Here is a 23,993-nt window from a genome sequence, read left to right as displayed (position 1 = left end):
GAATAGATAAAATGAATAGATAAAATAGATAAAACAATGGGGCCAGGCGCAGTGGCTCATCCTGTAATCCCAGCACTTTGGGAGGCCAAGGCGGGTGGATCACCTGAGGTCAAGAGTTCGAGACAAGCCTGACCAATATGGTGAAACCCCAACTCTACTAAAAATACAAAAATTAGCTGGCCATGGTGGCAGGTGCCTGCAATCCCAGGCTACTTGGGAGGATGAGGCAGGAGAATTGCCTGAACCTGGGAGGCAGTGGTTGCAGTGAGCCGAGATCACGCCATTGCACTCCATCCTGGGCAACAGAGCGAGATTCTTTCTCAAACAAACAGACAATGAAATATTATTCAGCCTTAAAAAGGAAGAAAATCCTGCCATATGCTGCAACATGGATGAGCCTTGAAGACATTGTGCTAAATAAGTCAGTCACAAAAAGACGAATACTATGTGACTCCACTTATATCTGGTACTTAGAGTAATCAAATTTATAGAGGCGGAAAATAGTATGGTGGCTGTCAGGGTGGAAGTAGGGGAGAATGGAGAGTTAGTGTCTAATGCGCACGGAGTCAGTTTTGCAAGATGAAAAGAGTTCTGGCAATGGAGGGTGGTGATGGCACAACAGTGTGAATGAACCTAGTGCCATGTGAATGGACGATGCACTTGAAAATGGTTAAGCTGGAAACTTTTTGTGATGTATATTTTACCACAATTAAAAAGAATAATCTCCCAGGTTTCAGTAGAAGTTTTCTTGAGGATTACCTGAAAAGGAGGGGGTGATAATGTGTTCTTACTTGTCTCACTTAGAACTCCTCTGTGTTCCTGTGGGATATGCATATTTAGTTTAACCAAATTCAGTTATGTGGACTTGGGTAAGAGTGCAAAAACAGCCATTCCCTGAGAGCAGCAAGTCCGCCCACCATTCCCACCCGTGCATTAATGCCAGGCAGGAAGATGGAGGACCCCCTTAGGCCTTTCTGACTCCCTGGCATCTCTCTTAGGATTAGCATTTTGCCAAATTGGAGGAGCTCCTGGTACTGCAAGGTATCTATTTTCATACGGCAAGGCCCTTTCACACCAGGCAGTTATTTTATGTGGTGCTCAGATGACGGACAGAGAGGTTCTCCCAGCTTGTACTAGAGACTGGGAAAGAAGCCACTCTGGTCCTCTGCCCTTAAGCAGTTTGACATCCAATGGCAAAATAGTAAGATGAATGTAAATAAACATTATAATTTATGTCATGCAAGTCAATTTATGAATATTCACTTATATGTAAACATATGAATATTCAGATACCTCACCTTCTTCCAGAGAGGATGTGTGGTAGCTTATGAAAATAATTACAGTTAAAAAAAGATAAATACTCAGATGAACAGAATTGTACAAGAAATCTAGGTAAAAGGACTGGTGTGGTGGCTCATGCCTCTAATCCCAACACTTTGGAAGACCAAGGCTGGTAGATCACTTGAGGTCAGGAGTTCGAGACCAGCCTGGCCAACATGGTGAAGCCCCATCTCTACTAAAAATACAAAAATTAGCCGCATATGGTGGCACATGCCTGTAGTTCAAGCTACTCAGAAGGCTGAGGCAGGAGAATCGCTTGAACCCAGGAGGCAGAGGTTGCAGTGAGCCGAGATTGTGCCACTGTACTCCAGCCTGGGCAACAGTGAGACTCTGTCTCAAAAAAAGAAAAAAAAAAAGAAATCTAAGTAAAAGTAATAGATGATGTCACAGAGAGATTTAATACCTAGAAGTTTATACTGTAATATCTCACAACATAATTACAGTTGGGTCTGAATTCAGCTCTCAGCTTTCTGCAGCCAAATAAAAAAGCTACCAAAGTCTGGACACAGTGGCCCATGCCTGTAATCCCAGACTTTAGGAGGCTGAGATGGGAGGATTGCTTGAGCTCAGGAGTTCAAGACCAGCCTGAGCAACATAGCCAGATCTCATCTCTACAAAAAATAAAATAATTAACCTTACCTTTCGGCATGTGCCTGTAGTCCTAGCTACTCAGGAGACTGTGGTGGGAGGATTGCTTGAGCCTGCCCAGGAGTTTGAGTCTGCAGTGAGCTATGATCACGCCACTGCACTCCAGCAAAAAAGTCTACTTAAAACACAATTACAACTAATTGAAGTTTTCCTCAGTCCTCATAAAGGGTAGGCTGGTTACTCAGTGGGGCAGGTCTTTAGTAACGTCCTTACAACACTCACCATAGTCACCAGTATCTAGAATTCTTAGTGCCCATGGAGAGAGAATGATGACATAGCACTGTTCAGTAGGAGCAGGTTCTCTGGGGTAAAATCCATGGGTCTCTGGTTATATGGTTCCATTCAGGGCCTTAGACAATCCTCTAGGAACATTCTTTTCCTTTCCTTTCCTGTCCTGTCCTGTCCTGTCCTGTCCTGTCTTGTCCTGTCCTTTCCTGTCCTGTCCTGTCCTGTCCTTTCCTGTCCTGTCCCGTCCTGTCCTGTCCTTTCTTTGACAGAGTCTTGCTCTGTCACCCAGGCTGGAGTGCAGTGGTGCCATCCTGGATCATTGCAGCCTCTGCCTTCTGGGTTCAAGTGATTCTCCTGCCTCAGCCTCCCAAGTACCTAGGATTACAAGTGCCCACCACCATGCCCGGCTAATTTTTGTATTTTCAGTAGAGATAGGGTTTCACCACATTGACCAGGCTGGTCTCAAACTCCTGACCTTAGGCAATCCACCCGCTTCACTCTCAAAGTGCTGGAATTACAGGCATGAGCCACCACACCTGGCCTAGGAACATAATTTCTTGCATGCATGATTTTGGTAAAAATTAGGCAGCCAACAGTTTAAAGTTACTTTTTTGGCAAGGATCTGGAGGTCAGTTATCCTGTATTGTAGGTTAAGGACACACTTGCATATTTAAAAATCACCCTGATAGAAAGGTCGGATTGACATTCTTTTACAAAAATTAAGAAGCTGACTCAGAACTTGTGCTTGAATAGGGGAGTGGTTCACACCCCTGCAGAGTGACCCAAGCCGAGCCTGTGAGCGGGGTCAAGGCTTTCCATAGGAAACCATTCTAAGTCAGTTCCAACACCTGAACAAATAACCAAGCCTTCAAAATTCCACCCTGGGAAGTATGAGAATCATGAAATATTTCTAAGTGAGAGTTACCAATTTCTCTTCACAGCCAGATAAAAAATGTCAACGGTGCATGGATGAAGTGTTGAATTTTCAGCTAATAGATTCTAGGAATAAAGCATTTGCAAATTGTGTCCCTAAGTAATTTTTTTTTTTTGTAAAGGTGGTGAAGCTTTTGGGAAGTGATTAGGTCATGGGAGTAAAGTTACCATGAATGGGATTAGTGCCTTTATAGTCCCTACGTAATTTAATGAATTTTCCTGCAGTATAGTTTAATTTGGTCAATTACATTTTTACAGAGTTATATAAAAAATGATGCTTTGGGCTTTATGGTAGCTGGTGTTGTGCCATTTTCCCTGATGAAAGAGATGTTGAGGCCATGCCTAGAGTCTTGACAGTGGTGAAGAACATTACCTAGTTTTCTGTTTCTTTTTAGCAGCAAGCAGATATCTAGATCACCCAAAAGTGGTTTCAAATCATGAAGAGTAGGTAAAAAAGAGAACCAGGACACATTCCTCAGTTTTCTTGCCTATATAATGAGAATGCTAATCATATCTATCTCATAGGGTTATTATGAAGTTTAAATAGATAACGGTGGAACAGCATCTGACATGTAGTAAGCACTCAAGATATCTGAGCTACTATTATTGCTTTGTTCATTTCTTAGAATTTTTGTTTGATTTAACAAAAATAAGTCCTACTGATCTTGATTCCTTAAAGATAACAAAGGGCAGATTTTCTGAAAGAATCAGTCGCTAGGGGTCTCCTGAACTCATGGGTTATAGTTCACATTGGAACTTGTACGGAGTTAGAGGCCAGGGAAAGACTGGTAATCAAAGTTGCAAACTGACCAGTCACGGTGGCTCACGCCCGTAATCCCAGCACTTTGGGAGGCTGAGGTGGGTGGATTAGCTGAGGTCAGGAGTTGGAGACCAGCCTGGCCAACATGCCAAAACTCTATCTCTACTAAAAATACAAAAATGAGCTGGGCATTGTAGCACATGCCTGTAATCCCAGCTATTTGGGAGGTTGGGGCAGGAGAATCGCTTGAACCTGGCAGGCGGAGGTTGCAGTGAGCCAAGAAAGCACCATTGGACTCCAGTCTGGACAACAGAATGAGACTCTGTCTCAAAAAAAAAAAAAAAAAAATTGCAAACTGTCTTCATATATATATATATATATATATATATATATATATATATTTTTTTTTTTTTTTTTTTGAGATGGAGTCTCACCCTGTCACCCAGGCTAGAGTACAGTGGCTTGATCTTGGTCACTGCAACCTCCGCCTCCTTGGTTCAAGCAATTCCCCTGCCTCAGTCTCCCAAGTAGCTGGGATTACAGGCATATGCCACCACGCCTGGCTGTTTATTTTGCATTTTTAATAGAGACGGCGTTTCACCATGTTGGTCAGGCTGAATACAAACTCCTGACTTCATGATCCGCCTGCCTTGTCCTCCCAAAGTGCTGGGATTACGTGCATGAGCCACCACCATGCCTGGCCCAATAATGTTTTTGATAGAGCCCTACACAGGCTGATAGAGTGTAACTGGTCAACTGTACAATAATGGTCTTTAAAGTCTGTTTGCTTCTCAGTAGAAAAAATGGCTTGAGAAAATAGATTTAAAATTTGTTAAGTGGGAGTAGAAGAAAGCCTTTTTAAAAAAGGTATAGGTTTATTCTGAGTTCATCCATTTTAGTTCTTACCAGATGTGTTAGTCCATTTTCACAGTGCTATAAAGAAATACCTGACTGGCCAGGCATGGTGGCCCAGCCTATAATCCCAGCACTTTGGGAGGCTGAGGCTGGCAGATCACTTGAGATCAGAAGTTCGAGACCAACCTGGCCAATGTGGTGAAACCTTGTTTTTACTAAAAATACAAAAATTAACTGGGTGTCATAGCAGGCACCTGTAGTCCCAGCTACTTGGGAGGTTGAGGCAGGAGAATCACTTGAACCCAGGAGGTGGAGGTTGCAATGAGCCAAGGTGGCACCACTGCACTCCAGCCTAGGCAACAGAGCAAGACTCTATCTCAAAAACAAACAAAACAGAACTACCTGTCTGGGTAATTTATGAAGAAAAGATGTTTAATTGACTCACAGTTCTGCAGGCTGATCAGGAATCGGGGCAGGAAGGCCTCAAGAAACTTAGAATCATGGCAGAAGGTGAAGGGTAAGCAAGCACCTCTTACCACGGCGGAGCAGGAGAGAGGGAGAATGAAGTGGGACGAGCCATACACTTTTACACACCCAGATCTTATGAGAACCACAATCACAAGAACAGCAAGGGGGATATCCACCCCCATGATTTAATCGCCTCCCACCAGGTCCTTCTCCCAGCATTGGGAATTACAATTTGACATGAGATTTGGGTGGGGACACAGAGCCAAACCATATCAGTAGGTCTATTACTGGTGTAAGTGGATGGCCAGGATTTGGAATACACCAGTCATATTGAACTTTGGACAGTTGGAGGTCTAGGAAGTTTTCACTGCGGCTTGACATAATTTGGGTGTCATAACACCAGGGCTAGAAGGTGTGGGCTTTGCAGTTAGACAGGCCTGGATTGGGGTCATGGCTTTGCCGCTGAACCAGCTGTGAATACTCAAGCAAGTGGCCAGTCTTTCTCAGCCCCATTTTTCTTGTTTATAAAATCAAGGTAATAGCGTCTACTAAGAGAGGTGCTGGGAGGAGGTTTAAATAAGGGAATACACATAAAACACTTAGCACTATGTTTAACACATTGTTGGTGGCTATTGTTAGTGTACTTTAAAATGAATTCTACATGTATAAATAGTTCCTTTTCTAGAATCTGATCAGAGTAAGGACCTAGGAAGATTGAGAAAACAGCCTCCAGGTCCTATAATTGAGAAAATTAAGCCTCCTTGAAGTCTAAAGTTGGGCCTAGAATTCCGTAATCTCAGTTCTAAATCTGATCTCGTTACTGATTTTATAGCCAAGGAAGAAAAGAACATTTACATAAGGTCTTAATTGGATCAGATCCAGCCCCACTTTAATATTAGCTTTCATGTGTCATGTGATTAACCTGTCCAAGATTTTTTTTTTGCTGTCCTTTCAAGCCAAGAATTGGAAGACCAGGACCCAAGTCTGGCAAACATGGGCCTATTGCAGAAAGCCACACTTTAAAATATATATCTCTTTAATAATCTTAATAGACATAAAAAATAACTTACAATCTAAAAATTTAAGAGGCATAAAAAGAAACACAAAAATAAATGAAAAAAATAGAAACTAAAATAGTTTCATTTTAAAAGAAAAAAACAATTTGAGTTGAACTTTTTTTTTTTTTTTTTTTTGAGACGGAGTTTTGCTCTTGTTACCCAGGCTGGAGTGCAATGGCGAGATCTCGGCTCACCGCAACCTCCGCCTCCTGGGATCAGGCAATTCTCCTGCCTCAGCCTCCGGAGTAGCTGGGATTACAGGCACGCACCACCATGCCCAGCTAATTTTTTGTATTTTTAGTAGTGACGGGGTTTCACCATGTTGACCAGGATGGTCTTGATCTCTTGACCTCGTGATCCACCTGCCTCGGCCTCCCAAAGTGCTGAGATTACAGGCTTGAGCCACCGTGCCCGGCCTTGAGTTGAACTTTTAATGAAAGATAAAAATAGAAAATGTTTTTTTAAAAAGGTAAGAAAAATGTAAGGCAAGAGCTCAGAAATGAAACAGTGTGAGTTAGAACAGATTACTAAAATGGCACAGCTATATAAAGCCATAGAAGTTTTAAAAACAAGGTGAAAATATGTCCTCCACAAAGATAAAGAATAAATTTATCTGAAAGTAGGAGAGCAGCATAATTTTGAAGCAGGTCCTCTAAATGGGAGCAATTTACCCAAGCTGATCCTCTGCAGAGCCTGCTGAGGGTGGGCTACCAGTTAGTGATATTGACACCCTTTGTGCAGTCCTCCTGAGCCATTCATTAAGGTCCTTAACCTGTAGTATTTGGGTCATCCCACTTGGCAGCTCCAAGCTATGGGGTATTGTTATCCCTGCTTTACAGAGGAGGAAACACAAGTTTGGATGCATACCTTGCCCCACTAGCAGGTGGTGGAGCTGGAGCCCAGAGTGATGATAAAACCGGTGTTCTTATTCTTATTTTTTGCCTTCCAGGAAGCATTGGTATCATTATCAACAAGAAAGATAATAGGCCAGGGGCAGTGGCTCATGCCTGTCATCCCAGCACTTTGGGAGGCCGAGGCAGGTGGATCACTTGAGGCCAAGAGTTCAAGACCAGTCTGGCCAACATGGCGAAACCTGATTCTACTAAAAAAATACGAAAATAAGCCAGGAGTTCTGGCAGGCACCTGTAGTACCAGCTACTAGGGAGGCTGAGGCAGGAGAACCGCTTCAACCCGGGAGAGGGAGGTAGTAGTGAGCCAAGATGGCGCCACTGTGTGCGCTCCAGCCCCGGCAACAGAGTAAGACTCTGTCTCAAAAAAGACAAAAACAAAAACAAACAAAAACCTAAAACAACAGAATTCCTCTCCTCCTCATTCTTCCCCCTTACCCTGTCAAGGTTACCTATCCATTAGGAGAGAATGCCACTCTTAACAAATGTCCCAGCAATGGGAAATGTGAAGTGTACATAATAATACGCTGTTACATTTTTTATATTTTCTCCTCCCATTTCTTTTGTGAGAGTTTATCCAGTTATTCAAACATTTGCTTCAGTTCTAAATTACTGAAACATTACTAAATATTTCTTCGATGTGGCCCCTTTCCTCCATCTTCACTGCCACTACCAAGTTTAGGTCACCATCCTGTCCTTCCGTGTGTTAGTTTCTGGGGCTACTGTGATAAATTACCACATACTTGGGTGACTTAAAATGACAGAAATGTATCCCTCACAGTTCTGGAGGCCAGAAGTCTGAAATCAAGGTGTGGGCAGGGCTTCGCCCGGTCCTGAGCCTCTAGGTGAGGGTCTGTTCCTTGCCTCTTTCAGCTTCCGGTGGCCACGGCATTGCCCAGCTTGTGGCTCCATCACTCCACTGTCTGCCTCTGTGGTCACATTGCCCCTCCTCTGTGCTTGTCACATCCCTGCCTCCTCTTATAAGGATACGTGTGATTGCATTTAGGGATCACCCAGTAATCCAGGAGAATCTGCCTGTCTCAAGATCTTCAATTTACTCACATTTGCAAAGACCTCTTATTGCCATATCAGACAAAATTCACAGGTCCCAGGGATTGGGATGTGGATGTCTTTTAGGGGGCCATTTTTCATCCTATGGCACCCCTAGACTTTTGCAGCCCACTCTGCCTCCTGCCCTCCACCCTGCAGTCTGAGTTCCTCTAAACATGCAGATCATGTCATGGTCAGCTTTCAAACTCCTCACTGGTTCTGGGGGCCCTCAGAACCATCCTTTTTCCCAGTGTGTCCTGGGAATACCTCTCTATCTTTCTGTCCCTTGCTCCTCTCTTCCTCATTGTGGACCACCGTGCCCCACTTCTTCCCGTTCCCCAGAGAAGCTGGATCCGCTTCTCCGGACCTTGGTGTGACACTTTGCTACCTCCTCACTCTGTTTGGCCCATGCCGCTTCATGATTCAGTTCTCATTCCTTCACTTCCCTTTGAAGTCCAAGTTTTCTTGGCCTTTCTTCCTCCAAGAAAGCTTGCTCTCCGCGTGCTGGGCTGGGCGCACTTTTCTGCTTGCCCCCTCTGAGCTCTCACCTGAGGGGCCGTGTCCACCTTTCATGGGATGTGTTCCCTGCACCTGACACAGTGCCTGACACACAGGAGACTTACCTGTTTGTTGATGAGAATGCCTATAGGAGGGGAACCTTTGCATCCACCCACCGAGAGAAATACTGCCGCAAAGGGCGCTAATCCACGCAGAAGTCTTTGCTGGAGTGATTATAAATGTGAATGCCAAAAGTTTCCACAGCTCATTATTTTTAAGCAAAAAACCAAGAACCACGTGGTTATGAGATTGAAGAAAATATTTTTATGCTTCTTGTTCTGTTTTCTTTCAGGCCATTCCTGTGTTTCTCACTTTGCATAATGTAGCTGAAGTTATCATCTGTGGGTACCAGAAGTGTTTTCGGAAAGAGGTAAACGATCATGCAAAATGCTAGTGTTACTTCCTTGTTTCAAATTTCAAAGAAGCACTTTTCTTTTTATGGTCCAGATTAGTGTCTGCCTTTTCCTGCCACCAGTCTCCAGGAAAGACTGCCTGACAGTGGTCACTGATATCATGGGACACAGTTTGGACTTTGCTGCAATTCACCAGACATATGTGGGAATATTGTTGATGGGAACAGAGCTCATCTCCAGGGCAGGCTGACCCAGACCCTTGGGAGACTAGAGTTTGCCGTGGGCCTGGTGGGGAAGCATTCCCGTCCCCAGCCAATCCAGCACCACAGGACAAGGTGTAACACATTTTCACACAGGGTAGTGCGGCACTAGCCCAGCCCAGGGAAATTTGCTTTTCTCTGCAATCCCAGCTATACCTCATACCAGCTAGAACAAGCTCCTTCATCTTCCAGGCCTCCATCTGTGCAAGGTGGTAATAATAACACCAGCTTGAACAAGGCAGTGTCATTATTACTACCTTGCACGGTCCTTGTTTTTTGAAGGACTCAGCAACTACCCCTGTTAAGTGAGTGTTTCCAGCTGTTTTGGCACACAGTAGGTGTTCTGCACATCAGCAACGATTAGTAATGTTATTAGAGGTGGTTTTAATATGATCTTGCTTTTGGGAGTGTTTTTTTTTTCCTGGAATTTGCTAGTTTGGCTTCATACCAATTTTTGGAACATTTCAATTTATTTTTATTTTGGAGACAGGGTGTTGCTCTGTTGCCCAGGCTCGAGTGCAATGGCACACCGATAGCTCCCTGCAGCCTCAAATTCCTGGTGTCAGGTGATCTTTCTGCCCAGCCTCCTGAGCAGCTGGGACCACAGGCATGAGTCACTGTACCCAGCTACTTTTAAATTTTTATTTGTAGAGTAGGGTCTTGCTATGTTGCCTAGGCTTTTCTTCAACTCCTACGCTCAAATGATCCTCCTCCTGCGTCAGCCCCCAAAAGTGTTGGAATTACAGGTGTTAAACATCACACCCTGCCCAATTTTTGGAACTTCTAAACTATAGAGAGGCCAGCTGTCCACCTCAGGCCACATGTTTACAGGTGTGCAGGAAGGGAGCCCATGGCCAAACCCGATCTCCCTCTGTCATCCCACCACTCCTTGGAGGTGGCTCTGTCAGTCACCTCTCCTCTCTCCTATACTGTGAGCCTCTCTCTCGCTGTTGGCTTAGTTTTCTGGGCCCATAAACATGCTTGGTGGTACCAGTGCACTGAGGAGAGGGTAGGCTCTCCTTCCAAGCACGAGCCACGCTTGGTGTTGTCCCTGCCCTCTTGTCCCTGTCACCTTCTGTTGCTCCTGCTTCCCCCGCACCATTCCCCTGAGACTGGACTGCCCCGGCTAGGCACTGGCGGCTTCATCTGTGCAACTCATCATGTCTGTTTCCATGATTGCCCCCCCTCCTTTCTCCCCAGCCTCTCTGGGCCCCCTTGGCCTCCATGCCCACTTCTTGCTTGGTTCCCTTCCTGGGTCTTGGGCTTTTCCTTAATCTGTCTTTCTCTTCCTTTTTGTCTGCCTCTTCAGGGTCTCTCTGGGCTGTTTCTTTATGCCACACACTTTCTAGAAAATCTCGTCCACAACCATCGCGCCAGCCACCTTCTATTCATAGAGGACCCGCAAGTCTCCATCTCCAGCCCAGACCTCACTGTTGAGCTCAGCTCCCCTGCAGCACCCAGGGGCTTGCTGTGCTGTGGTTCTCCCCAGGCATCTGAAATGAAACTGATCTGTTTCTCCAGACCTGCTTTTCACTTGGTAGCTCCTATCCTGGTCATCATCCTCAAGTCAGAAACCTAGGAGGCTCGTGGGACTCCTCGTATCCCCTCCCCACCACATCCAGCCTGTTACCAAGTCTGTGCCTCCTCCACCCTAGTTCAACCCTCATCTTCTCCAGGCTGCCTGGCCGGGACTGAAGAAGAAGAACTTGATCCCCTGAGCCTTGGGCAGGGCCTCGAGTGAGTAGCCCTGGGCTTAGACAGTTGTGGTTTTCTATTTGGCAGTCCCACCGCCAAGGCTGGGAGGTGGAGGCCTCTCAGCACTTGGGCTGGTCTCTGCGGCTGGAGAGTTCCCTGGATGGACACCTATCTCCGACGTTTGACTTATAGCACCATCATGCAGTTTCCATAGTCCATCAGTTCTAGCATGTGCTTCTTTCCTTTCACATTTTCATCCAATATCTACAGTGGGAAAGCTCTTAAAATCAGTGATGTGACCTGGTGTAGTTTCTTTTTCTTTCTTTCTAGTACATAAAATAAGTGGAAGTTTTACAATCAATGGTGTCTTAGGGGAGATACTGCATTATTTTCCCCATGTCTCAGGCCAGCTTCCCTGAGCCCTGGGACTGAGTTAAAGAATCACTAAATGGTCACTGAGGTTCAGGGGCAGAACCTCTCTGAGAGTTGCTTAGCCCTGGGAACCTGACCTGTGCAAATTCCAGAAAGGCTTTATATTCTCCAAAGGGATTCTTTCTTCTTTTTTATTTTTTGAGACAGAGTCTTGCACTGTCGTCACCAGGCTGGAGTGCAGTGACATGATCTCTACTCACTGCAACTTCTACCTCCTTGGTTCAAGTAATTCTTCTGCCTCAGCCTCCCAAATAGCTGGGATTACAGGCGTCTGCCACCATGCCCAGCTAATTTTTTGTATTTTTACTAGAGATGGGGTTTCTCCATGTTGGTCAGGCTAGTTTCAAACTCCTGACCTCGTGATTAGCCCTCCTCAGCCCTCTGGAGTGCTAGGATTACAGGCGTGAGCTACCATGCCCACCCAGGATACTTCCTTATGAATTTAGAAATGAAGATTTACCTGGTCTAGGGACAAGATCAAGGCATCTGCACAGGGTTTTGCTTCCTGATGGGCAGGTCAGAGCCTGTAGACGAGGGTGACTGTAAGACTCAGGGTTAGAAAGTCTTTTAGGGATGTTTCCATCCAGCAGGGGACCTCTTCCATTCTGGAGAGCAGGGCAAATGTCTGTCTGAGAGGCCCTGACCTTGGAAATAACTGAATGAACACCATAAGATATTGAATGTTCAACTTCATTTCATCACTAACACAAAACATCATTTCTTGTCAGGACAAACTAGAAAAAAAGTGAGTGGGTAACTTTTTTTTTTTTTTTTTAGTTATTAAACCGTTCTCTCCTTTATAAGTCTAAGAAGATTTAAGATGTTGTAGAAAATACAGAGGGAGGCCAGGCACAGTGGCTCATGCCTGTAATCTAAAAGCTTTGGGAGGCCAAGGCAGGAGGATCACTTGAGGCCGGGAGTTTGAGGCTGTGGGAAGCCATGATTGTGCCACTGCAACAGCCTCAGCAAAAGTGAGACCCTGACTCTAAAAACCCAGAAATCAACTGTTTCTACTTCTCTGAAGAAACGATTCTATTTTTTTGTGAGACGGAGTCTTGCTCTATTGCCAGACTTGAAGGCAGTGGTGTGATCTTGGCTCACTGCAACCTCCGCCTCTCAGGTTCAAGTGATTCTCCTGCCTCAGCCTCCTAAGTAGCTGGGGTCATAGGCACCACCATGCCTGGCTAATTTTTGCATTTTTAGTAGAGATGGGGTTTCACCGTGTTGGTCAGGCTGGTCTCGAACTCCTGACCTCCTGATCTGCCTGCCTCGGCCTCCCAAAGTGCTATGATTACAGGCGTGAGCCACCACACCCAGCTGAAACCACTCTATTCTTTCAGACTTTTTTCCTATGCACGTATATGGATGTATTTACATGAATGTAAGTTACATTCTGTCTTTCCATTTTACAGTTTGTCAGATATTCCTCTTCAGGCTGTCATCCACATTGGTTGAAACGTGTGTTGGCCATTCCCTATTTATAGAATTGTAGGTGGTTTTTAGCAGTTTAGGGTTAAAATCTGCTCCATGATGCTGCTGTGATATGTTCTTGATGATACAGCTAGGAGCCTTGATGAAGTAATCCCTTATCATCAGGAACACACTTGACGCCACCTCAAAGACTGTTAAATGTTACAACTAGTAGTATTTTGTCTACTGGGTGTAGATTTTACTGGAATCAGTTTTGGAGAGTAAAAGTTGACCTCCTTGAGACTTCATTCCCAGATTATGAAAGTAAACTATCTGGACCCGTAGAGTTCATTTTCACCATCCACAACAAGGTCTTTGTGTATTCATGCACACACACACATACAGTTTGACTGTAAGGCGATGCATGGCTAGAGGAATTAATTTAACTACCTTGCAGACTTATTTATTACAGTTTAATATTAGAATACTCCTATTTGTTTATTCATTTGTTCAGCATTTGTCAAGTACCTATGAAATGTCAAACATTTTGCTAGGCCTAAAGCTGCAGAGATATAGGAGACACATTTCTTCTTTTTTTTTGAGACGATGTCTCACTAAGTCGCCCAGGCTGGAGTGCAGTGGCGCAATCTCCGCTCGCCGCGACCTCCGCCTCCCGGGTCCAAGCGATTCTCCTACCTCAGCCTCCTGAGTAGCTGGAACCATAGGTGCGTGCCACCACACCTGGCTAATTTTTTGTATTTTTAGTAGAGGCGGGGTTTCACAGTGTTAGCCAGGATGGTCTTGATCTCTTGACCTTGTGATCTGCCTGCCTTGGCCTCCCAAAGTGCTGGGATTACAGGCGTGAACCACTGCGCTGGGCCCCAGGAGATGCATTTCTTAGCCTTAACCCAGAGTTGAATGGAGGGGCTGGCCTGTACACTTGGGCTGGAACAGGGCATGGGTGGGCCAGCAGGTGAGCTCCAGTAAGTCGGCATGGGAGGAGCAAGGAAAGCTTCCCTAGTGGTGAGATTTGAGCTGAGTCAGGGAGGATGGGAAGGGACTTTGCAGTTTGACAGGGAGAAAGGGCTCTCCTTGTCAGGCAGGCAGAGGGGGCATCAAGTGGTGGCTAAGGAGGCCAGCAGGGGTGACACTGCAGGACTGGCAGGCAGGCGGTGGGCAGCTTCCCTCATTCCTCAGTGCCTCCACTATCCTCCTCTGTATCATAGAACCCATGACTGTTACTTACCCCAGGATTAAACGATTCAATCCATGTAGAGCCCTTAGAACCACACCTGGCAGAGTGAGTAGCCCTCGCAGTTCAGCTAGTTAACTCAGAGGAATGTCAGCTATCTATTGTTAATTTTGGCAGCACGACTTTTTTTTTTTTTGAGACAGAGCCTCGCCCTGTCGCCCAGGCTGGAGTGCAGTGGTGCGATCTCCACTCACTGCATCCCCACCTCCCGGTTCAAGCGATTTTCCTGCCTCAGCCTCACAAGTAGTTGAGATTACAGGCATGCACCACCATGCCTGGCTAATTTTTGGTGTTTTTAGTAGACATGGGATTTTGCCATGTTAGCCAGGCTGGTCTTGAACACCTGACCTCAAGTGATCTGCCTGCCTCAGCCTCCCAAAGTGCTGGGATTACAGGCATGAACCACCATGCCTGGCCCTTTGGCAGCATGACTTTTGAGGAGTTACATTAACCCATTCTAAACCCTGAGACTTCAGTAGGACTTGTTGCTAGATTATTTTGGACTGAGGATCCTGAAAAGGAAAATGCCTGCCATGGACTCAGCCATATCCGGAACCCTGGGAGAAGGAGCTAAGTAATGAACATATTGCCTGTTTTTACTCTCTGTATCTCAAGATCTGTGCCGTTTTACTCCCCTCCATGGAAGGGGCCGGCTCTTTTGGCCTGAAACGTTAGCCCTGGAAGTTCCTGGGTGAACATTGCTATTCATGGAAGGGGAAGAGCATCCCTTTAGTCCCTCCTCTCCATTTCTGCTCTTACACCAGGCTATTGAGGTTTTGGTTATGTTTAGCTCAATTTTTGAGTAACTGCTGGGCGTGATGGCTCACGCCTGTAATCCCAGCACTTTGGAAGGCCAAGGTGGGCAGATCACTTGAGGCCATGAGTTCGAGACCAGCCTGGCCAACATGGCAAAACCTCGTCTCCACAAAAAATATAAAAATTAGCTGGGTGTGGTGGTGCACACCTGTAATCCCAGCTACTTGGAGGCTGAGGCAGGAGAATCGCTTGAACCCAGGAGGCAGAGGAGCCTGGGTGACAGAGCAAGACTCTGTCTCAAAAAAAAAAAAAAAAGTTTTTTAATAACACATTTACTGTATGGGGGCAGTGATGCAGGTGTTAGCCAAATCACCTTTGCCCTCCTCCTTTTGGTTCTTAAGGGCAAACCTCCCAGCAGGTGGCAGTACAGCACGGTTGGCCTCGTGTTCTGTGCTCTGCAGAGGTAGGGTTGGACCAAGGTCAAGATTAGAGTTTAAAGATGCAAGCCACAGCTTTGTACACAAATAGAATCTGTTCATTGAATCAGGGGAAACTTGATTGTTTCGGCACACATGAAAACTGAAGGTAGCCTTTGTAGTGAGCCGCATTTTCTCTTGTCAGTGCTTTACTTCTAAACAAGATGTTTATACTTCACACTGCCTGAACTGGCATCAAAAATTGTAGTTTGTTCCCAACTAGCAGAATAATCTTGCTGAAGTGCTTAGAATTAATCAAAAGATTAATCGTACCTGTTTGTTTCCTCTATCAAATATAGAAAAATCTGTGTTACCCTCTGCTAATGTGTTACTCTCTGTTAACATGTACAAATTACTTCTCAGTACAAAGACCTGATTTCCTTAAACGGACTCATCAAAAGGAGTTGATAAGGGTAGAGTCCAAAGCAGGATTTCTTCATTTCAGGTAGTTCAAATGCCAAGTTTGTATTTCCCCAGCCCACCTTTTTTTCCCCTTTTCTCTTGGGGTGGAGCAAAATGTCCCTTCTCTGTTTTTTAATTTTCATATCACACCAGATAGTTTTTAGGACTGCTCAGAGTCAGCTGGATTCGTGAATGGAATATTTAAAGAGACAGAACTAGAATAGAAGTTGAGATTGGGTGCAGTGGCTCATGCCTGTAATCCCAGTGCTTTAGGAGGATGAGGCAGGAGAATCACTTGAGGCCAGGAATTCAATACCACTTGGCAACATAGCGAGATCCTGCTGCTACAAAAATTAAAAACAAACAAACAAAAAGATTAGCCATACATGGTGGTGCATGCCTGTAGTCCTAGCTACTCAGGAGGCTGAGGTGGGAGGATTGCTTGAGCCCAGGAGTTTGAGGTTACAATGATCATGTCACTGCACTCCAGCCAGGGCAACAGAGTGAGATTAGATAGGTAGATAGATAGATAGACAGACAGACAGACAGACAGACAGATAGATAGATGAGAGAGAGAGAACAAGGGCTTAATTACTTTTTAAAATACAGGTTTCATCTATTTCTTTCTCTCTCCACATCTTAATGTGTAAGATTTTTGAAGACAGGGCCCCAGTGTCATTTTGTTTTTCACGAGTAAACATCATTCTGATGGTGAAAGTACTTTGCTGAAGTGACTCAACTTGGAATTTTGAGTCATCCTTCATTTGGTCCAAGCAGAAAAAGCCTCAGTAAATACTAAAGTGCAGCAAGCTGTTAAGCCCTTGATAAATCGACTCATAATTTGTTTGCCTCTTGATCAAAGTGTTTCCTTTTAAGAGGAATTTTAAAAGTTTTAGAAGTCTAATGGTATGTTTCTTTATTTTTATACAGAAAACATCTCCTGCAAAGATCTGTAGGTAAGTTTACTGTCCTCTCCGCAAAAAGCCCTAATATAAAATTTAACCAGCCAGGTGCGGTGGCTTACGCTTGTAATCCCAGCACTTTGGGAGGCCAAGGAGGGTGGATCACAAGGTCAAGAGATCAAGACCATCCTGGCCAACATGGTGAAACCCCGTCTCTACTAAAAAATACAAAAATTAGCTGGGCTTGGTGGCGTGCGCCTGTAGTCTCAGCTACTCGGGAGGCTGAGGCAGGAGAATTGCTTGAACCCAGGAGGCAGAGATTGCAGTGAGCTGAGATTGCCCCACTGCACTCCAGCCTGGCTCCTGGCGACAGAGCAAGACTCTGTCTCAAAAAAAAAAAAAAAAAGATTTAACCTAATTTCAACTTGGATGATGAACTGTTGAAGATTCACACTGTGGAAGGTGGCAGAATAATTTATTACAATCATTCCTGTATCTCTAATTTGTGTCTTAGTCTAAAATTTCCTGTGTTTCTCTTTTCTTTCTGAAATATTTTATTTCAAAAGAGAAAGTATTGGAACCAACCTGGGCTAGATTTCAGTCATTGATGCCCAAAACCTTACTAATAGTTGTGTGATAGTGATGGAGAATGAAAATGAAAAACATGGAAACGACTTCAAAATTTAAAAGTAATGTTTATAGTCTATTTGGTCTTTAATATTTTCCGTGGTGGAAGAAGCACCAGCCTGGGAGTCCTTGGGTCTGAACTGCAGTCCTGGGCCATAGCAGGGTGATCACGGGCAGCTTTCCTCGTCCTCTGTGCCTCAGTTTCCTCAGCTGGAGCGTAAACCAGGCTGTTTTCTCCTGCAGACCCTGGTGCCTGCAGCATTGGAATTGTAACCTGGGTGCCTTGCATCTGACTGCTTCCCGCTTCCTCTGCAGGCCAAGCAGCTGAGTTCTGGAGACAGAAAACCAACAGAGGTGCTTTGATAGGTGGATTTAGGATTTCTGCTGCAGATATTTCTGGGCTTTCATCCAATCCCCCACCCTCCTTTTATTCCTTTATTACAGGTTGCACCTTGAAAGAACAAGACAAAATCAAACTTCAGGACTTACCCTCCTGCTTAAAAGGAGATTAGCAGCTGTCAAAGAGAGGCAGTAAAGCTCATAATACCTGATTCAATCAGGTGCTGCTTGGGAGGGAAGGCAGGCAGCTGTCTCACCCTTGGGCATCCCTCGTCTTCCACAACCTCAAGAGGTTATCTGTTTGGGGGGATCTCTGATGCTCCTTCCCCATAGATGGGGAAGCATCCTCTTCTCTAAAGCCTTTAACTATAGGTAGACACCAAACCCATCAGGATTCTCTTCTCCTCCCACCCTAAAACCTGTCTTTTCCTAGGCAGGCCCAGGAAGCTCCCATGACAGTCTTCCCTCCTCTTACCCCACTTTTGCTTTGGATTCTTCTCTAGGTCATTTGTGTGTTGGGGTACCTTGGAAGACAGCAAGGCTATAGGAGTGGGCGGGCTGGGGTAGAGGAGTGTCCTGAGCCTCAGGCTGCCACATGTTGTCCTGACCTTCCCAAGGCTGTGGGGCCCCAGCTCTGAGGGTCCCTCTTCTAGTCCTCCTGCCCCTGGCCCAGCCAGTCAGTGCTGGTCCGTTGGGTACACTGGACAACTACACATGGTTACAGCAATGAGGACTGTCAGAATTGATCAGCATCCCTGTTTTCAGTTTACTAAGATTACACATGAGTTGTTGTGTGTTACATATATATGTCTATGTGTGCATATAAAAAACATGTAGTCTCTATGTAGAATGCAGAATATATGTTGGTAGAAGGTGACATATGGCAAACTTCCCTGAGAGTGAAAACATTGTATTCGGTGCTTTCTTTCATGCCTTTGATCTTTTGTGTATGCTGCCTGATGGAATAGTCAGTAGTCAAGGGACACTATATATATGTTGCCTCTATAAAATGGAAAGAGGAAAGAGACTAAGTGATAATTTGGGTTTTGTGCTTTCTGGTGCCTTCTTTTACAAAGAGAGGGTGGGGAAAGCTAGAGGCAAGAGCTTTTGGCATATGAAACTCAGAAGGAATAGGCTGTAAACCAGGGATTACTGAACCAGCTCCAAGTTGACTTTCTAATGAGTGAGGATCGCTTCCTGAAAATATCTGGGTTTGGCAATGTTACTTTCTGTGCAAGAATTTTCGAAAATTGCTTTATTGTGGAAATTTCTAAATATATATCAGAGTAAACAGAATAATGTCATGAATGAAGTCCTGTGCACCCAGTGCCCAGCTTTAGCCATTTTCAGCTTCTGGCCCCACCCACTGCCTTGCTTCAGTATTTATTCCAGGCATCTTAGTATTTCATCTGTGAATATTTTAGTATGTATAAGAGATTTTTCTAATAAAATGTTTTACAAGGGGAACTTTAAACCTACGGAAAGGTAGCAAGAATATTCCAGTGAACTCCCATGCATTCTTCACCTAGATTCACCCATTGGTAACATTTTTTGCATTTGCTTTCTTGCTACCTCAATGTGTGTATACACACACACACACACACATATAAATATCACATTAAACATATGATAATGTAGGTATTATTCTTGCTCTTATTTTTTCTGAATTATTTGAGAATAAGTTGTAGAGGTCATGAATCTACTCCCAACTACCTCAAACTGTGTCTCCTAAAAACAATCCCTTAGATACCCAAAGTGCAATTATTGAATGTAGAAAATAACGTCTGATCTGATATTATTATTTAGTATTGAATCCATGTTCAAATTTTGCCAGTTATCACAATAGTATCTTTTTTTTTTTTTGAGATGGAGTCTCACTCTGGTACCCAGTCTGGAGTGCAGTGGCGCCATCTTGGCACCCTGTAACCTTCGTCTCCCAGGTTCAAATGATTCTCCTGCCTCAGCCTCCTGAGTAGCTGGAACTATAGGCATGTGCCACCACTCCTAGCTAATTTTTGTCTTTTTAGTAGAAATGGGGTTTCACCATATTGGCCAGGCTGGGCTCGAACTCCTGAACTCAAGTGATCTGCCTGCCTTGGCCTCCTAAAGTGCTGGGATTACAGGTGTGAGCCACTGCACTGGCACAATATTATTTTTTATATCATTTTTTTCCCCTAACGATATCTAGGCCAGGCATGGTGACATGGAGAAACTCTATCTCTATTATAAATACAAAATTAGCCAGGGATGGTGGTATGCCTATAATCCCAGCTACTTGGGAGGCTGAGGCAGGAGAATCACTTGAACCTGGGAGGCGGAGGTTGCAGTGAGCTGAGATCATGCCATTGCACTCCAGCCTGGGCAACAAGAGCGAAACTCCATCTATAAAAAAAAAAAAAAAAGATGTTATCTCTCTTTTGTACCCTTTAATCTGGAACAGTTCCTCAGCTCTTTATTATCTTTCATTGCCTTCACATTTTTGAATAGGGGAGGCCTGTTGTTTTCTGAACTGTCCCTAAGTTTGGTTTGTTTCAGTGTCTCCTCGTGGTTCAATCCACGCTCCACATGTTTGACAGGAATACCACCCGAGTCATGTTGTATCCTTCTGAGTTTTATATCAAGAGGCACACAGTGTGGATCTATCTGCCTCATTACTGGTGGTAGTAAGTTTGATCGTTTGGTTGTGGGGGTGCACAAAGGATTTTAATGTGATTTCCATAGTGTTTTCATTTTTTGAAATTGGCATATTTATGGTCTGATTCCCCAGTTTTTGACTTGTATATTTTTGGGGATCTGAAGTTGAAAAAAACGCTTGTTTTATTAGATGTTTCACAGGCACACGGTTTTCCTCGAGTGAGGCAGCTGTGGTTTTGCAGATGTCCTGTAAATGCCCGACTCTGGGAAATGGCTAGCTGAGGTCCAGAGAAGGAAATGCCTGCTTATGAGTAGAGCACATAACTGAAAACTACACTGGTATCAGGTTCACAGAGGAGGGACAGAGGAACCAAGTTGGTCTGGCAGGATCTGTGGCTCATCCACACTCCAGAGGATGCATTTCACCTCCACCCCCTTGGGGAAACCTTTGATGTTGAAAGGTGAAGCTGCGGTGTTTTTTCTCCCTCTCCACAGTGCCCTTTTCCTCCTGGCCGCAGCAGGATGCCTTCCCTTCAATGACTCCCAGGTAAGTCCAGGTGAACTCATTTTGCCTTCAAAGTGTCTTTTATTCTCTGAAGCCTGGGTGTCTGACCAGAATTTCCTAGTCTTTCCTTGTAGAAGCAGGGTAACCTGGCCTATGCGGAAGCATTCTAAAGCTTTCAGGCTGGATAGCCTTGGGCCCAGGCAACACCTTCTCCCTGGGCTTTTGCCTTCTCCTCAAGGCTGCAGCCATCGTGATCGCAGAGCTCTGGCCCCTGGGCACTGTGGTGCCTGCCATCTGTCCTCTGTCCATGCCTGGTGAACCTGCAAGCCAACGCCCAAGTTACCCCAGCCTCAGGTATGGAGGCAAAGTTGACTTCCTCTCCTCCCAAGGGCCTCATCTCCTGCAAAGTGATTTTTGTCTTTTTTTTTTTTTTTTTTTTTGTTTTGAGACAGATTCTCACTCTATTGCCCAGGCTGGAGTACAGTGGCGAGATATCAGCTCACTGCAACCTTCACCCTCCGGGTTCTAGCAATTCTCCTGCCTCAGCCTCCTGAGTAGCTGGGATTACAGGCACCCACCATCACACTTGACTAATTTTCTGTATTTTTTTTTCTGAGACGGAATTTCACTCTTGTTGCCCAGGCTGGAGTGCAATTATGTGATCTTGGCTCACCACAACCTCCGCTTCCCAGGTTCAAGCAATTCTCCTGCCTCCGCCTCCCAAGTAGCCGGGATTACAGGCATGAGCCACCATGCCCAGCTAATTTTGTATTTTTAATAGAGATGGGGTTTCTCCATGTTGGTCAGGCTGGTCTCGAACTCCTGACTTCAGGTGATCCACCTGCCTCAGCCTCCCAAAGTGCTGGGATTACAGGCATGAGCCACTGCACCCAGCCTAATTTTTTGTAATTTTAGTAGAGACGAGGTTTCGCAATTTTGGCCAGGCTGTTCTTGAACTCCTGACCTTAAGTGATTCGCCTGCCTCAGCCTCCCAAGATGCTGGTATTACAGGTGTGAGCCACTGCACCCAGCCTGCAGAACGATTTTTATTTTATTATCCTGTGCTAAAGTTGAATTTTCTTTATGAGGTGCTGAGGACCCACCCTCACCCCCAGTAGTCATCTTATTTCTGGGTTTCCTTCCTTTCTTCCTTCCTTTTCTTTATTTTCTTTTCTTTCTTTCTTTCTTTCTTTCTTTCTTCTCCTTCCTTTTCTCCCCCAGCATTATTAGGTCCCCATCAAGTGTCAGGCCCTGAGCCAGGGTCTGGGGACACAAACAGGAAAATTAATCTTTGCTCAGACACAAGTCAAGTCTATTTGTGATAATAGATCATTATCACACAGGAAGGCCAGGGGTACAGGAGGCTCTGAAGCACCTAAGAAGACATGGGGCCTCGAGAAGTAGGAGTAACCACAATGAAAGGGTCCTGCTGTGTGCCAGGCTCTGTGCCAGTGCTTTCTGTGCCTTATGTTATTTAAAATCTCATAACATTTCTGTAAGGGTGGGAGCATTATTATCTCCATTTCATAGCATAGAATAAGGAGGCCTACAAGGTTACCAGCTAACATAAGTGGGGATTTTAGAATTTATTGCAGATCTCTCTGATGTTAGAGCCAGCCTCTGCTTGCAGGACTTAAATCTGGAAGAATGAGGAGGAGTTAGCCAGGAGAAGAAAGCAGGTGAGGGCAGTCCTGGAGTGTCATGAGTATCCTGCGATCCAGCCTCATTGAACACCTGCTATGTGTCTACCCCTGTTCTAATTCCTGCCTCCCTGGAATGTACAATCTAGGAGAGGGGAGGGCAGGGGGAGATAGAGACAGATAAATGAATAAGGAAGAAATAAATAGGATGTGTCCTATGATGCGAAGTCCCATGGAGAATAATAAGAGAAGAGGTAGAGGGTCCCCTCAGCTGAGTTCGAGGGGGCAGCAGTCATGCTTGGAAAATGCAAGTTATCCTTGTTCAGGGACAGCAGGGGGCTGTACATGGGACAGCAGGGGGCTGTACATACAACAGAGGGGTGGATGGGGGCTTGTCACAAAGGTCTTAGGGTATCGTGAGATTGGATTTGAACACAGTGGGATGGCAGTATGGGGCATGGGGTGTTGAGGCAGTGTCCTGTTAAGAAGATGTTGTGGGCAACCGGGTGAGGAACAAGAGGGAACCGACGAACTGACGAAAGGCCCCAGGAGTCCTGTTTTGGGACCCTCACTTGGCACTGTGGTGCTGACAGGGTTTCTGATGACCACACTGGATCATGTTTGCTTGTACTTATAACCATTTTTTCTTTTTTTAAATTCTGTGTTCTAGTTTGATCCAGATGGATATTTTTGGGCTCTAATTCACTTACTCTGTGTAGGTAAGTTTTAAAAGAATGCTTACGTAGGGCTGGGCATGGTGACTCATACCTGTAATCCCAGCACTTTGGGAGGCCAAAGGCAGGCAGATGCCTTGGGCCCAGGAATTGGAGACCAGCCTGGGCAACCTTGAGAAACCCCGTCTCTACAAAAAAAATACAAAAATTAGCCAGGCATGGTGGCACATGCCTGTTGTCCCAGCTGCTCAGGAGGCTGAGGTGGGAGGATCACCTGAGCCCAGGGAGGTCGAGGCTTCGGGAGCCATGATCATGCCACCACACTCCAGCCTGTGCAAAAGAGTGAAACCCTGTCAAAAAAAAAAAAAAAAAAAAGAGAGAGACAGGGGAGGGAGGGAGAGAGGGAGGGAGGAATGGAGACTTACTTGAATAATTGAAGTTTATTGGTATACCCACTTTTTGGTGACCTTGGACAATAGGAAAATTAAATTCAAGGTGTGAAGTTTACAATTAAATGGGCATTTTCTGAATTGGTTTTCTTTCTTTCTTTCTTTCTTTTTTTTTTTGTCTTCTGATTTTTGTTGGTTTAAAGTCTGGATTGGTTTTCTATTTTCAAGTTTTCCTCCAATGTTTCAATTTCCAATATACTTTCCTGTTTTTCATGACAATATGAACGAACTCCCCATGGCTTGGGATTTCGCCTGCTCAAGTCAACTATTGGAATGCTGATTGGTCTTCTCTAGAAACAGTGGGAAGATATCCACAAGTTTATGTCAAAAACATTTTCCTTCAGTAATTTACCAAAAAAATTTAAGTTGGTCAGATAAAA

The 23,993-nt window shown here is 45.0% G+C and overlaps 1 protein-coding gene across 10 annotated transcripts in view; it reads left to right on the top strand.

The window, feature by feature from the left end:
• The window catches only part of SLC35D4 (solute carrier family 35 member D4), a 146,305-nt gene that overhangs the window by 38,954 nt on the left and 83,358 nt on the right, over nucleotides 1–23,993 (top strand). For 9 of the 10 annotated variants that reach the window (XR_013525805.1, XR_013525803.1, XR_013525804.1 and 6 more), the window contains exons 5-8: nucleotides 9,100–9,177; nucleotides 16,774–16,799; nucleotides 20,841–20,892; nucleotides 23,161–23,209. Coding sequence is in view for 7 of the 10 variants with exons in the window: in XM_078347889.1 (XP_078204015.1) it covers nucleotides 9,100–9,177; nucleotides 16,774–16,799; nucleotides 20,841–20,892; nucleotides 23,161–23,209 (205 nt within the window). In the remaining 3 variants the exon portion in view is untranslated. The remainder of the gene's footprint in view (nucleotides 1–9,099; nucleotides 9,178–16,773; nucleotides 16,800–20,840; nucleotides 20,893–23,160; nucleotides 23,210–23,993) is intronic. The other variant, XM_078347888.1, reaches the window with a different exon arrangement.

This window comes from Callithrix jacchus, chromosome 13 (assembly GCF_049354715.1).
Source record: "Callithrix jacchus isolate 240 chromosome 13, calJac240_pri, whole genome shotgun sequence".
NCBI classification, from domain to species: domain Eukaryota; kingdom Metazoa; phylum Chordata; class Mammalia; order Primates; family Cebidae; genus Callithrix; species Callithrix jacchus.
The sequence above is the reverse complement of the archived record's forward strand: the minus strand, read 5'-3'. Positions and strand labels throughout refer to the sequence as shown.